The sequence below is a fragment of the Oncorhynchus nerka genome, linkage group LG9a, assembly GCF_034236695.1.
Source record: "Oncorhynchus nerka isolate Pitt River linkage group LG9a, Oner_Uvic_2.0, whole genome shotgun sequence".
Taxonomy (NCBI): Eukaryota; Metazoa; Chordata; class Actinopteri; order Salmoniformes; family Salmonidae; genus Oncorhynchus; species Oncorhynchus nerka.
The window spans coordinates 12701645-12716968 of NC_088404.1; the positions used below are offsets into that span (position 1 = coordinate 12701645).

Here is a 15324-nt window from a genome sequence, read left to right on the forward strand (position 1 = left end):
GTAGTCATGGCTCTATGTAGTACTGTGGAATAGAGTTCCATGTAGTCACGTCTCTATGTTATACTCTGGAATAGAGTTCCATGTTGTCATGGCTCTATGTAGTACTGTGGAATAGAGTTCCATGTAGTCATGGCTCTATGTAGTCCTGTGGAATAGAGTTCCATGTAGTCATGGCTCTATGTAGTACTGTGGAATAGAGTTCCATGTAGTCATGGCTCTATGTAGTACTGTGGAATAGAGTTCCATGTAGTCATGGCTCTATGTAGTACTGTGGAATAGAGTTCCATGTAGTCATGGCTCTATGTAGTACTGTGGAATAGAGTTCCATGTAGTCATGGCTCTATGTAGTCCTGTGGAATAGAGTTCCATGTAGTCATGGCTCTATGTAGTACTGTGGAATAGAGTTCCATGTAGTCATGGCTCTATGTAGTACTGTGGAATAGAGTTCCATGTAGTCACGGCTCTATGTAGTACTGTGGAATTTAGTTCCATGTAGTCATGGCTCTATGTAGTACTGTTCGCCTCCCATAGTATGTTCTGGACTTGGGGACTGTGAAGAGACCTCTGGTGGCATGTCTTGTGGGGTATGCCTCAGTGTCATACCTCGTTATTGCCATACCTTGTTATTGCCAGAAACTCTTTCCGTCTCAGCTTCGATCTCGAGCCGGATTTCATCAAAGTCTGTGTAGATCTAAAAACAAAACCAATTGAACCTTAAACACATTATTACATTAGGGTTTATATAGCTGCACATGACATCAATGTAAATATGATTCACTATGATCTGGTCCCAACATCAAAAGGCTACTGCAAAAATCTAAATATAATTTGATATTACAAATATAAGCATGAAGGGGAAAAAAATCCTGTATCACCCACAGCATCGATTTACAGCACGTCACAAGGCCTTCTCTGTTCCTGACCATGAAGGAGACATCTAGAGCAGCAGAGCAGTTCGCTGCACACGTCTCTACTTTATATATGCGAGGGGGGTGACAGAGAGAGAGAGAGGGGGGTGTGACAGAGAGAGCGAGAGGGGGGGTGTGACAGAGAGAGCGAGAGGGGGTGGTGACAGAGAGAGCGAGGGGGTGGTGACAGAGAGAGGGGGGTGACAGAGAGAGCGAGAGGGGGTGGTGACAGAGAGAGCGAGAGGGGGTGGTGACAGAGAGAGCGAGGGGGGTGGTGACAGAGAGAGAGGGGGGTGACAGAGAGAGAGGGGGTGACAGAGAGAGAGGGGGTGACAGAGAGAGAGGGGGTGACAGAGAGAGAGGGGGTGACAGAGAGAGGGGGAGTGTGACAGAGAGAGCGAGAGGGGGTGTGACAGAGAGAGCGAGAGGGGGTGTGACAGAGAGAGCGAGAGGGGTGTGACAGAGAGAGCGAGAGGGGGTGTGACAGGGAGAGCGAGGGGGTGACAGAGAGAGAGAGGGGGTGTGACAGAGAGAGCGAGAGGGGGTGTGACAGAGAGAGCGAGAGGGGGGGGTGACAGAGAGAGGGGGTGTGACAGAGAGAGAGGGGGTGACAGAGAGAGAGGGGGCGTGACAGAGAGAGAGGGGGCGTGACAGAGAGAGAGGGGGCGTGACAGAGAGAGCGAGAGGGGGTGTGACAGAGAGAGCGAGGGGGGTGACAGAGAGAGCGAGGGGGTGACAGAGAGAGCGAGAGGGGGGTGACAGAGAGAGCGAGAGGGTGACAGAGAGAGAGAGAGTGTGACAGAGCGAGAGAGGGTGTGACAGAGCGCGAGAGGGTGTGACAGAGCGCGAGAGGGGGTGTGACAGAGCGAGAGGGGGTGTGACAGAGCGAGAGGGGGTGTGACAGAGCAAGAGGGGGTGTATGACAGAGGTGTTTCCTACACCCAAGGGGTTTATAGTAGAGGGTGTATCCTACACCCAGGTAACCAAGGGGTTTATAGTAGGCGGTGTATCCTACACCCAGGCAACCAAGGGGTTTACAGTAGGTGGTGTATCCTACACCCAGGTAACCAAGGGTTTTTATAGTAGAGGGTGTATCCTACACCCAGGTAACCAAGGGGTTTATAGTAGAGGGTGTATCCTACACCCAGGTAACCAAGGGGTTTATATTAGGCAGTGTTTCCTACACCCAGGTAACCAAGGGGTTTATAGTAGAGGGTGTATCTTACACCCAGGTAACCAAGGGGTTTATCGTAGTGGTCGACCGATTAATCAGGGCCGATTTCAAGTTTCCATAACAATCAGTAATCTGCATTTTTGGACACCGATGATGGCCAATTACATTGCACTCCACGTGTGGAGACTGCGTGGACCTGTTCTGCGAGTGCAGCAAGGAGCCATGTTAAGGTGCTAGCTGGCATTAAACTTTTCTTAGAAAAAAACTATCAATCTTAACATAATTACTAGTTAACTACACATGGTTGATGATATTACTAGTTTATCTAGCTTGTCCTGCGTTGCATATAATCGATGTGGTGCCTGTTAATTTATCATTGAATCACAGCCTACTTCGCCAAACGGGTGATTTAACAAGCGCATTCGCAAAAAAAGCAGGTAAAGATGAGGGAGTGTTTTGCTTGGTCAGCAACCTGCTTGCTTCGAACCAACAGAGACTAGCTCGGAGCCATTGTTAGTACTGAGACATAGCCTACCTTGTTTTTGGTGTGTAGAAATTTGCCCCATTCCTCTCCGTCGACACCTGTGGGAATGACAACAAGGCAGTCTCAGTCCCATTTCCCAATCGGTCTGGCAGGTGTCATTTGGAGTGGGTCTAGCAGCCTACTCTTAGGGACAGTTTCCCAGACACAGATGAAGTTTAAGGACTAATTTACATCACCGGGGACGCTACATTGTACCCGATATTTCAAGGTCTAGGCTTCATCTGCGTCTTGGAAAGCAGCCCATTGTGTTGTAAATCAACGGTCATGTTGACTGGTGTCTCAAGGCAGGATGTAGACCTATTTATTTGTTTGTTCAGCTGGGATGGGAATACGTTGTGCAGACCAATAACCCAGAGGGATACGGACAGAGATCTGAACAAACAACACAGTGAGAAATGGGGTTGACGACAAAAGCAAAGAAAATATGCCTGCTGTGAGAAAAGCCAGGGAAGCATGGTTGGTGCATTATGGGAAGCACAGGAATAGGCATTACTACTACCAAACACCTTTCATATAACAACAATGTTCATATAACAACAATTTAAACTAATAGATGTTTTAGTTGGAATAATTCAAATGAAATAATTACATACCAAACTATAAAATAAAATAAAGATGGTGGCTCAGCTGTTAGTTAACTATAAGCAGCTATTTGAGTTCATTTTAACATTAAGAGGCGTTTGTTTTTCAGCATATTTAAAATTTGCGTGAATTGAAAACAGAACATTTTATTTGCACTTAAGGGCCCTATACCACCAAATAAGTTATCATACTGTGACCATGCACTCCAAAATAGGTTCTTATGATGTCCTTTCCTTATACAGAAAATAAAATGTTTTGTCTGAATCAGAGTTTGACCTTCCTGGGCTTGATTGCTGAATCAAGCTAAGCCACAGGGTTTGTCAGCTCAAAACCAACAGAAAGGGGTAGGCCTAACAGAAAGGGGTAGGCCTAACAGAAAGGGGTAGGCCTAACAGAAAGGGGTAGGCCTAGACTAGAGTAAGAAGCTGCTGACTGAACACCGACAACAGGCAATAAGGGAACAAGGAAAAGGAGACCTTTGTAAAGGCGCATGTTTCTCCAAGCATTGGGGTCTGTGGTTCAGAAGAGATCAGACAACAGGAGAGAGGGGTTAGTAGTTATAGATGCAGCTCCTGCATCATGGCCATCTGCAGCAGTGCAGGGGTTTACATCATCCTTCATGTGACTATTCCCTGCAGCAGGGCAGACAAGCACTCTGCCTATAGGGCAGAATGTCTCAAACCACACAGGGTTACCTACATTTGTCATTCTATTGGGGAAAGCCTAATAGTGGCATATCTCATAAGCTGGTTTTGCGTTCAAATGTCTTGGATGTCATTGTTGATGGAGTATCATGACATTGACATTGCACGCTGTTGTGACTTGGTGGCTGTGTAAGAACATTCAGGTGCCTGTAGAACTTTGATAGATAAGGGAAACCCTGTTGAAGCATAAGTGCCTAATTTACGGCTACATTTACATTTACATTTAAGTCATTTAGCAGACGCTCTTATCCAGAGCGACTTACAAAGAACTCGCTAGCTTGTCCATTGCTGTGAATACAGACTTCTATATCCGCTGAGGTGACATGGCACTTCTCACAGTCCAACTGAATAATGCACTGTGACATGACTTGCTGGTGCAGTCATTCATACGAGCATGTCCTGGCCTAAGAAACGCTACCACACTTCTAAAAAAAGACTGGCCAATCAGAGTCAGAAACACACAGGCACACAGAGCGGCAAAACACAGCATGTCACAAACACAGACACACAAACAACTAAATTGGTTTAAATAGTAATCTGATGACTGTAGACATGAGGGACAGGACGGATGAAAACCACAACACCATCCCCAGTTAACTGCCAAGAGACACAGAGCAGCCACCAGCAGAATGTCACTTTGTCAAAGTTCACAGATTTTTGAATCAGAAGATAGACTAAGCAGAGAGGGAATACTCCAACCACGGTTTCTGAAAAACCTGGGAACGTTGATGAGAAGCCTCCCAGAATAGTACAATTTGTAAGTCGCTCTGGATAAGAGCGTCTGCTAAATGACTTAAATGTAAATGTACAACCCTAGAGCAGTGATGGTGTCGTGTTTCACAGTACCATTCTCCTCGCTGGTCTTCCTGCGGTCCTCTGGGTCCACATGGACCAGCTGGAGGATGAGGGGCCGACGGGTGACAACGCCAGTACCACGGGGCAGAAGGTCTCTCCCCACCAGAGCCTCTAGCACTGAACTCTTCCCACTGCTCTGGAGACACAAACACAATCAGTAACAACACAAAAAGTAACACGGGAGATAGTAAACAACACAACTCAGCATCACTTACAAAACAAAACAACTGACGCAATGACAGAGTTAAATCTTTCCACAACAACATTGATTTTAACCTGCCTGATCTCACCTCAGCTGCGCCTGGCTGAAGTTGACCTATTTTAGTTTGCACTCAGTCATGTGGAAAATAGAAAAATCCCTGAAATCACTGTCAGTTCTAACAAACCCCTCTGAGTGAATATGTCCTTTGAAAAGCAGTAACAAGACAACGCAGAAACACTCTGGAGGCCGGATAATTGGGGAAACATCTTATGGCTGCCTTCTTGTCGCCATGGCACCGTCAGTTCAGAGGTTGCCAAAGGGCTGAGACAGTGACATCCTCTTAGCAAATCAGTGTAATTATGTGTACCTGGGAGGGGATGGCTGCTACTGTAAACATGTTATGTAACACCTACAACAGCTGTGTGGAGGGAAGGGTACAGGTGCAGCCTATTTTGGTACAGGTATAGCCTATTTGAAGTATATCATCTCTGTTCATCTAAGCAGATGCAAGGTCATTCTAGAAATCAAACAAAGAGGATGCCTTGGAAGACTTCAATTATGTTCACATTGATTGAAAATAGTCTTCCAAGCAAGGCAAGGAGAAGAATGGATACAAGTGAGTGTAAACAAACCATAAACACTGTAGCGTGTCCGTTTAATGAAGTGACTGCGTATCAAAATCAGCTGTATAGTTAGTTGTTTGCTTTGGTCACGGCTTGTGACACCTGCTGCTGAACATAGCAGTATGTTACAGGGGTAGTTGGCCATGTTTCACTGCCTGTCAAATTCGCTCTAGTTATCGGCTCACACTAGTGCTAACTAGCTAGCTAACAAGTTAATTAACGCGATAGTTAGCTACAGCTAAGTAACTAACGTCAGATAACCTTTCCTGGAAAACACAGCACACGAAGCTACATTTCTATATTCCACGAGTGGATCTATGTGATAGTCAACAGTAACAGTAGCTAGCTAACGTCGTAAGAGTGAATTAAACTCTGTGGTAAGAGCATGCTAACGCCAGATGGCTATAGTCCGCTAGCAGGCTGACTCTTACCTGCGTTCCAACAACAGCAATCTGCGGCAGTTGGATAATGTCCGCGCCAACCGTATTAAACACATCTTGTAATTTGTTTATGACCGGGATAAGGGCCTCCATAGCTCTGGGAAAGAAAGGCTGTACCTGTCAAATAAATGGACTAACTACAAAGCAACCCTGCTAACCACAGGCACAAAGTCATCCAATGTCCCTCACACGGTCACAATGTATACTGCCCCGAAAACTGCGCAAAAAAAATAAATTCAGCGTTGCATTATGGGACTTTGAGTTTTTACATAGAGAAACGTTTAAAGGAACAGTAAATTTAAATAAAATAAACAAGCACAAAAATAAACTACATTTACAAGCGTTGACGTCATGATGCACCAATGTTACTGGAGCTTGGTTTCCATCCAATTGGCGACAGATTTTCAGTGGCGCACAGATAGAACAATGAGACTGGCATCCGGTTGGCGTTTCCACACACTACCAAATATGGTGGTGAGAGGAAGAGCAGCGGCCGGCGGTAGGAGAATATAGATTTTGGCCGACAATTTCCACAATGGAACGTTTGATCTCAAAAAAGTTTTCTGTTTCTAAAACTATATGTTACGAACAGAGTGGACTGATTTTTGTATACTTTGTTCTTTGCCAAAGTTTACAAAACTTGCGTTGTTTAGAAGGAGTGCAAGGGAGAATTGAGTTAATACACACGCGCACCTCAGAGTAGGCGTTCCCTAACGGAAATGCATGCCCACTATGATTAATTTAAAACGCTATCTTGGGTTAGTTAAACATATTTGAGTGGTGTTTCCTCCAAACGGACCTGTTGCGCATAAAAACCTATGCGTGGTGACGTAGTGCACACATGTATTTTTTCTGTTTACGTTTATATGTTCCGAATAAAAATGTAACGTGATGGATGAGCGAGAGAATATTTTTTTTGTCAAACGTCAGTCAAGCGTCGATCAACATGTCACCAGAATAGGACGTTCGATATTTATTGTAAAGCAGCATCAAGCTTATCACCGCCCTTATTTCATCTGTAGCCTAATAAACTGCATGGTTTCCCTAGTAGGTCCACACACCATATCATCGCACTACCCCCCAAAAAAAGTTGTTGCAGAGAAAATTATACTCGAGAGTGTGCAAACCTGCCAACCTGACAACGATTGGTACAATTTCACAGAATGAAAATACACATCGTTTGTTCTCATCTTTAATTTCCTGAAGCCTTTTTTCCCCCCTCCATTTTCAAAGGACTATACCCTAATTTCAGTCAAGGTAACACACATTTTATCCATAGGATTACAATAACTAAAGTGCTATATTAGGTCATACATCAACATATCACAATGACAAAGCCAGCTAGTAACAGTGGCGAAACATATGAATTACAAGAGGAGCTGGCTTTAAAATATTGCACATGACATAAACTTGGGCACATATTCATTAAGCGTCTCGGAATTGGTTCGCTGCCGATCCAGGATCAGTTCCGCCTTACCATGTAAATGTTATTCACGTTGATCTAAAAAAGGCAAAACAGATCCTAGATAAGCACACCTACTCAGAGAACATTTCTGAATACAAGCCCAGGAGAACAGAGATTTCTGACTACTGAAACATGAGGTAACGGGGTGGTTATGAGGTGTTGGATGAACAACACTGGATTTTATTCACACCAATGTTAGCTTATAAATTCAAGTGGTCCATGCAGACAGCAGAAGAGATGTTAAAGTTCCTCTGGAGTGAAAATCATAATGTAGCTAGCTACATCAACAGTAATAGTAGTTTACATGTTACGATCTTTGCCAATACAAGTTCTTGTCGATCTGAATATTTCTTTCCTAATTTCAACTTAAAGTGGCGAGCATCCTTTAACAACAGCATAAAAATGCTGCCATACAGTTTCAGTACATGTTCCGAGGGAACATTTTTGCAGACGTTGTTCTCCATTTATCAAACAAAAGCAAACCTGTCACGGTTCATTATCCACACTGTTTTGTTCCAACCAAAAGGCTGCTGGATTCACACAATGGAGCTGTAGGCTATACAAAATACTACATGCACACAGAAAATGTCTAGGTTCAGCAGTGGTAGTAGTTACTGAAACTATTTGGCTGACGAATTACAATAACAAAGCTCAAGTGAAAACATTCTCCCATGAAAAAAGCCCCAATAAATCTCTTAAGGCAACAATACTGATACTATGTTCAATTGCATTTTTAGGTTTGCAAGGGACTATATAATGAATAGCTGAGAAGCTTCTCCTCATAAATCCTATGTAAATATTAAGGGGGGGGGGGGGGGGGGTTTCTTTGAAATATACAGTATATAGAATGATATATATAATTCTAAGTAGCTAATGAAAATCTGGAACCAGATCAGACTTAACACAACCCAAAAAATATTTCTCTACAACATTTACATTCCTAACCATACTGTGAGAAATATGCTTCAAAAGCTTTTCAGTGCTTTAATTAAATTGTTAAAAATTACAAACTGAGTGTGCTAAAAAGTGTTTTCATTAGCTACTGTGACTCAACAAAATAGCAATGACCAGCACTTAGGTCACAGCAGCAACAAAAACAGCTTGCTCCCGCCACAGGGGCCTACCCATGTGCAAGCAGTGCCAGGGTCATGTTCATTAGAGCACAACGTAGAGAAACAGTTCAAAATGTTATGCAATGGAAAACAAGCCTTGCTTATTGGACAAGTTCAGATAGTACCTCCCCATTTCAGGCTGCTTTCTTCCATTTCATGCCTGATGAACACGACCCAGAGGATATGGATACCGACAAGACCTCTGTCCTCAGGAGCCAGTGCAGTCAGTGTACGTGGTGACCATGTTCCCCCTGCGCTGTGTCACTGTTCTGCAGTGTTGCTTCGTTGTAGTACCCTGAAATGTGCTCTCCGTCCGCTTAGTAGTGTCCGTGTCAAAAGTAAACATCTTCTCCATGTCGTCAAACATGTCGTCAAAGCCGCCGCCACCACCACCTGCTGCTCCAAAGGCACCCTGGAAGTGTCTCTTGCGTCTGCTGTGGTGGGCCTCCTGGTGGGCCCGGAAGTGATCCTCGAAGTGCCTTTGGTGATGGGCGTGCCGGTTCTGGCTGTAAATATCAAAGTCCTTGAACATGTCGTTGAAGTTGAAGGGCTGGTGGACGTTTGGACCGTTTCTGTCTTTGGTTATGTCATTATAGAATGTGCCGTGACCAAACTGGTCATACTCTTGTCTCCTCTTCTCATCTGATAATGTTTCATATGCTATAGATGACAGAAGTGCAAGAACAGTTTTCAGATCATAGCAATGATTCTATTAGCAGTACAGTGTAAAATAAAAACACTAGTTTTGCACAACAATAATGTAATTTGGCTACAGCACAATAATAAAGAAAGAACACACTGGAAGGAATGTGAGAAGATGGACATTTTTACATAAATAAAAGACAAGAAAGAGTAAAGAATAATAGGAATATTTAAGATGACCAAAGTTGATATTTAGTTTAGAGTGATCAACACAATGTTTAGTATATTTGGAGTTTCTTTAGTACACATCATTTCCAGTGTTACACTCAAGGTCCATGTTGATGGTCACTAGACTAGAAGCTGAATGTTGTTATGGATTATTCTCATGTCTGCTGATAGTGATTGACTCCAGACTGGAGGTAAAAGAACCAAGGACACTGATTATTCACGGCTGTATTGATGCCATTCTGTGAACACCCGTGTGATTCTGTAGCAGCTGACCAAGTCACTGCCTGTTTGTTTTGACTTCCTACAAGCCTCTCCGGCTGGTGTTTACAGAATATGTTGTGCTCTCTGATTAGGATACAAGGGCCTACGCGGAGAAGGCCAGTTAGACATTTTCTCTGCTTCTGCTCTAGAGGAGACTCACTGTTGCAACTTGTAATAAACCGGAATTACTCAAGAATTACTTCTCTTTTGTTAACCTGGAGTTTCCTATTACACTTACCCTCAGCAATTCCTCTGAACTTTGTCTCAGCATCTGGGCTCTTGTTCTTGTCTGGATGATACTTCATTGCCAGCTTGTGAAAAGCCTTCTTTATCTGACGCTCGTTGGCATCTTTCCGCACACCCAGTATGTCATAGTAGTCCTTCTTGGCAAGTATCAACTCTGTTATCATCAGGATACACACTGCAAATGTTAACGCTGACTGTGCAGTTGCCATGGTGCTGGTGGCTTCTGTAAAGTAGATCTGGGGAGAGTAGAGGAACAGTTGAGATCCCAGAGCTACACTACAGCATACATACATGTTCAAAACTTCAACGCATTCAAACCAGTGGTGATTTATGCAAAAGAGTGAGCAGAAAAGGCCTTAATGTCTACTGGTATTAATATCATCTCCAACACAAAGATTACCCTGTTCCCACATAATCTTTTATAGCAGCTTTAGTTAAACAGTGCCTTGAGCTGAGAGCAGTGATACAGCTATTAAAATGTAAACTGATCATCTGCATAGCTCACACTGTGAGTCACGGTCATCTTGACTAACGTTAAGCAATATTGATGGAGCCATCCAGACAAATTGAGCCTGATTGAGTGAAGTATGAACTCCCTAAGAAAAAGGCAGTTTACCTGAACGTACACGATGTTATCAATATTAATCCCAATGACCCTGGCACAACAAACGACATTGCTGATGATGTTAAATTAAAATAGCTTGTTATTCAGCTAGTTTATATATTGGTGGTTAGAAAATGTTAGCTAGATGGCTAGTTAAGCATTTATCGCTAGCAAGCCTGATTGCCCAGTAAATCTAAACAACCAATAATTCAATGACACTAATAATGAAGTTATGCGAGGACACATAGCTGCAAAAATACAGCTTTGCTTACCTTTTTGCTGAACTGCGAAGGATAACTTCAGTTGGCTAGCGGTTATCGCGTCGCTCTATTTTGACGCTCCGTTACACTGAACGAAAACAACACGAATCGCAATGTGATTGGGCAGCACCCTTACCCAATGATTTCTGACTCCGCCCTTACTTCTTCACTTTCCGCGGGAAAAGAAACATGTAGAAGCGTTTTTTTTTATTGAATAAATTGCTAATTTACCAACGTGAGGCCTAGATCGAATTTTAGTTTCGTAACGCTTAGGTTGTTATGAATGTACTGGTGTAAATGGACGCTGTAAATGGCATCCCTATTTTCCTCTGTTGAAGACGACATGACCACAGATATAAAACACTGATTAATTTAACCTTTATTTTATCAGGGAGCCATAATGAGACCAAGGTCTCTTTTACAGATGAGCCCCGAGCTACATAAATTACAGAAAATACACTCATCAATATAAATACAAAATGCAAGTAGAAAGAGAAACATGGTCATAAAAAACAACCACCTTCATCAGTAATAAGGTCCTCAATCAGCCTTCTGAATTGCCCTAGAGGCATCGAGTGACTTACAGACACCCTGGTTCGAATTCAGGCTGTATCACAACCAGCCGTGATTGGGAGTCCCATAGGGGCGGCGCACAATTGGCCCAGCGTCGTCTGGGTTTGGCCGGTGTAGGTCGTCATTGTAAATAAGAATTTGTTCTTAAGTACTACTTAAGTAGTTTTTTGGGGTATCTGTACTTTACTATTTATATTTTTGACAACTTTTACTTTTACTTCACTACATTCCTAAAGAAAATATTGTACTTGTTACCCTGACAACCAACAGTACTCCTTACATTTTGAATGTGTTAAATTCAAGCACTTATCAAGAGAACACCTGGTCATCCCTACTGCCTCTGGCCTGGTGGACTCACTAAACACAAATGCATCTTTTGTAAATGATGTCTGAGTGTTGGAGTATGCCCCTGGCTATCCATACATTTTAAAAACAAGAAAATGATGCCGTCTGCTTTGCTTAAGATAAGGAATTTTAAATGATTTATACTTTTACTTTTGCTTTTGATACTTAAGTATTATATTTTAACAATTACATGTCTTGCTATTTATGTAAAACCAAATACTTTAACACTTTTACTCAAGCAGTATTTTACTGGCTGACTTTCACCTTTACTTGTAACTTTCTATGAAGGTATCTATACTTTTACCAAGTATGACAATTGGATTATTTTTCCCCCACTGGAGCTAAGAGGCACAGAGTAATCTGCAGCTATTTGTTGAGTGAGCTGAGACTTTGCCAAGGTCCCTGGCCAACCATGTGAGAGCAGAGCAGACTGACAAAGACCTCACTCAAGTCGCAGGATTCAGTGGCTGGGGGGAACTGGGAAAGCAGTGTTGGCAGAGCTCAGTCCACACTGATGAAGCACCCTCCAAAGGAGTGGAGCTGCTGCAGGGGATCAGAGTGGCTGCCAATGCACCATTCTGTGTGTGCACAGGAGGCCTTGGTGTGGCTCCTGTAGCAGGGTTGGTGCTGCCAGTTTGTTTGCCAATTCTCAGTTTGTAATTCCAGACATGATTAGTGATTTGTCCTCTTCTTCTTATTTTTTGGTGTCATGGCGTTCGCACAGTTTGTTTGTGTATGCTGCCATCTACTGTGCAGGAATGTGCTGTCGATCACTTTACATTTTTTGATACAAAAATAAAAAGAAAGGGGCAAAGGATCAAATTGAACCACCAACTAGCCCTCCACCGATATACCACTAATACACCTATATACCACTAATACACCTATATACCACTATCCCATTCCGCAACTTTGACCCTACACCGGTCCAATGGCCTGGGAGGACGGGACTCTTTCCTTCAACACACCCTGTAACTCTTCTGCTTCAGGCACCATTCTTCCTCAATACACATATTCCCTCTGCATCAGCTCTTCTCCTTCTTTCTCGCTGTCCATAACAATATATATCTGTTCACCACACTCTTGTCGCGCCTTCATCCCCTGTATTGTCTTCAATACCCAACTTCTGTTCCTTAGCCAAATGTACTAGTATGGCGATCTATGGCCTCTCCATGCTCGCCATTAAAAATAATCACACGGAGCTGAAGACAAATAACCCTTCTTCTTCTTCTTCTTCTTCTTCTTCTTCTTCTTCTTCTTCTTCTTCTTCTTGTTCTTCTTCTTCTTCTATCCCCTCCACCAGTTCATCTGTTTGAACGGTAATCTGCGTTGCTCTGTCATATTGTCAACAACGCAGCATGGTGTATCGTTCAGAAACATACAACATCTATTTTCCATGAAATGTATGTTTGAATTTTCTAAGTAGTTTCATTGGGAAGGCAGATAAAGTGTTTGCATGTGAAAACACAGATCCTCGTGCTTAATCTACATTTTTATTTGAGCCAACTTTTTAAGCCAACGCCGTTGGCCAGAACCTGGCCAGAAGGGGCACCAGGCCAGAGAGGTAGAGGCAAAGCGAGAGGTTTTGCACTGCCCCAAAATCTGTTGTTGAAAATAAGCCTGCAAAGTGAATATTTTTTTTGTATGGAGGTCAATGAGTGTCGAATTTGGTCAACAAAAAATATGTAATTGCTCGTTTGCTACGTGAGGCTTATTTGATTAAGTAGAAGTTACGTAATGGTTAGGTAGGTTGTTACGAATGCACTGATATATGTGGATGCATTTGGCATTTCGGCAACTTTGATAAAAACTAGTTTAGCATGGACATTGCCATTGAGGGCTTCCACAATTTTAAAGTAGTCAACTGTGTGGGGATTCCAATGAGTTGGAAGCAATCAGCCAAATTAAGAAGAAGAAAATCGACTACTTTAAAATGGAGATAGCCTCAATGGCGATGCCAATGCTGTCACAGACACTATAATTGCACTAACCTAATGTAGCAGGCGTAAAATCAATGCCTGAAACTAGATTCCCTACAAACTGGTCTTGACGAGAAGAAAAAAAAACTGTCCGAGGAGGTTCTCGTCTGCACTGTTCAACCAATCCAGTAAATGTGGAGGAGAAGTTAAGATGGCGTGCCGCCTTGTTAACGTCCCATCACAGGTTCTCTTTTCATTTCCCCCCAAAAACGGATGTCCGGTTGATAGGGACTGGGCAGAGGCTATAATAGAGAGAAATGGTAATGGTGTCTTTTTGGAGGCACTAACTCCGCCATTGTTCGTTAGAGAAAGACTATGAGGAAAATGAATGGCGTTTTTCTAGGGTTTTTGGATAAACACTGACAATAAGGTCTGTGGTAAACAGGCTTAGGAGACCTTATACATATTGTTCTATTAGATCATCTTCATCAGCTAATGTCACTTTTTGTGAATTTTAAGAAATTATGTAATAAAAAAAAACACAAATCACATAAAGGCTTCATAACTCATAAAGGTCATGTTAACTGACTGCTATTATCTCATAGAACAAAACATATAAGATCTCCTGTTAACGTCAGACCTTGTTTTCTACGTTCATAGAGTACCGCAGTATGAGTCATAATACCCATAAAACCTAGCAGTGAAACAAGGAAATGGTTCCAATCGTTTTTCCATCATTCATTTTGCCCTTAGGGGATTTTTGAAACGCTTAAAATAAGGGCTTTATTTCGTGTAGGTTTACCCTTGGGTCACGTTTTGTTATCCGTGTAAATCTCTCTAGGACAAGATAACTTTTATAAATATATTAATTCACCTGTATTTACCCCCCTCCCAAAAAAATGAAAGGCTAATTAGCTGCTAATGTGGTTATTATAAAGAACTAAAAATTCCATGATGATGTGGACGAAATTGCCGAATCGAGGCAAAGGTAAGAATCACTGGATTACCGATCTAATGGATTACCGATCTAATGTTGGCTACATTTTGTAATTATTAAATTGGTTACATTTCTTTCAATTGACAATTCTGTGAACTGTCTTGTGCAAGTTCTAAATTGACACAATACCTGTTAGCCAATTTGTCAGATAGAGATGACATGCAAGAGTCTTGCATGATGTCTACTTTGATGCATAGCTGTCATCAAGGCAAAGGGTGGCTATTTGAAGAATCTCAAATATAAAATATATTTAGATTTGTTTAACACTTTTTTTGCTTACTACATAATTCTCTATGTGTTATTTCATACTGTTGATGTGTACACTATTATTCTGCAATGTAGAAAATAGGAAAAATAAAGAAACCCTTGAATGAGTAGGTGTTCTAAAACTTTTGACGTATAGTGTATATCTATTTCAAAAAAATAGATGTTGGTTTCCGGATGATGCACAATGCTGCCTTGATGGCAACACTACCGAGCAGCGCATATTACTGTTGGATTTGAGAAGGGCGCTCCTCCCTCTCCGCTTTTGCACGGTCACGTCACGGGCCATAGACCGGTGTCCCGCTGATCAGCATAATCGAATATACCCATTTGTTAGAGCAGTCACTAGACTAGACTATTTTGTCAGTATAATAGA

At 42.5% G+C, this 15324-nt stretch overlaps 2 protein-coding genes across 5 annotated transcripts in view; both read right to left on the reverse strand.

Annotated features, from left to right (window-relative positions):
- LOC115115107 (dynamin-1-like protein) overlaps positions 1 to 6399 on the reverse strand; it is a 26440-nt gene extending 20041 nt beyond the window's left edge. The window contains exons 1-5 of one of the 4 annotated variants that reach the window (XM_065022332.1): positions 6024 to 6395; positions 4759 to 4898; positions 3685 to 3720; positions 2618 to 2664; positions 620 to 691 (exon numbers count right to left, since the gene is read on the reverse strand). In XM_065022332.1, the coding sequence (XP_064878404.1) occupies positions 620 to 691; positions 2618 to 2664; positions 3685 to 3720; positions 4759 to 4898; positions 6024 to 6088 (360 nt within the window). In that variant the 5' untranslated portion in view covers positions 6089 to 6395. Of the gene's footprint in view, positions 1 to 619; positions 692 to 2617; positions 2665 to 3684; positions 3721 to 4758; positions 4904 to 6023 lie in introns of all 4 variants that reach the window. The other 3 variants (XM_065022330.1, XM_065022333.1, XM_065022331.1) reach the window with 3 other exon arrangements.
- An 812-nt stretch (positions 6400 to 7211) lies between these two features.
- Positions 7212 to 10951, reverse strand: LOC115115110 (dnaJ homolog subfamily B member 9-like). The gene is made up of 3 exons (XM_029643591.2): positions 10863 to 10951; positions 9979 to 10222; positions 7212 to 9269 (listed from the first exon to the last, which is right to left on the reverse strand). Exons 2-3 carry the CDS (start codon positions 10193 to 10195, stop codon positions 8818 to 8820), a joined length of 669 nt encoding a protein of 222 aa, XP_029499451.1. The 5' UTR covers positions 10196 to 10222; positions 10863 to 10951; the 3' UTR covers positions 7212 to 8817.
- Between the last annotated feature and the right edge of the window lie 4373 nt (positions 10952 to 15324).

Coding starts and splice junctions, on each gene's coding strand:
- LOC115115110 (XM_029643591.2), bottom strand. CDS start 10,195: ATGGCAACTGCACAGTCAGCGTTAACATTTGCAGTGTGTATCCTGATG. Junction 9,270..9,978: donor GTTCAGAGGAATTGCTGAGG/GTAAGTGTAATA, acceptor TGTCATCTATAG/CATATGAAACATTATCAGAT.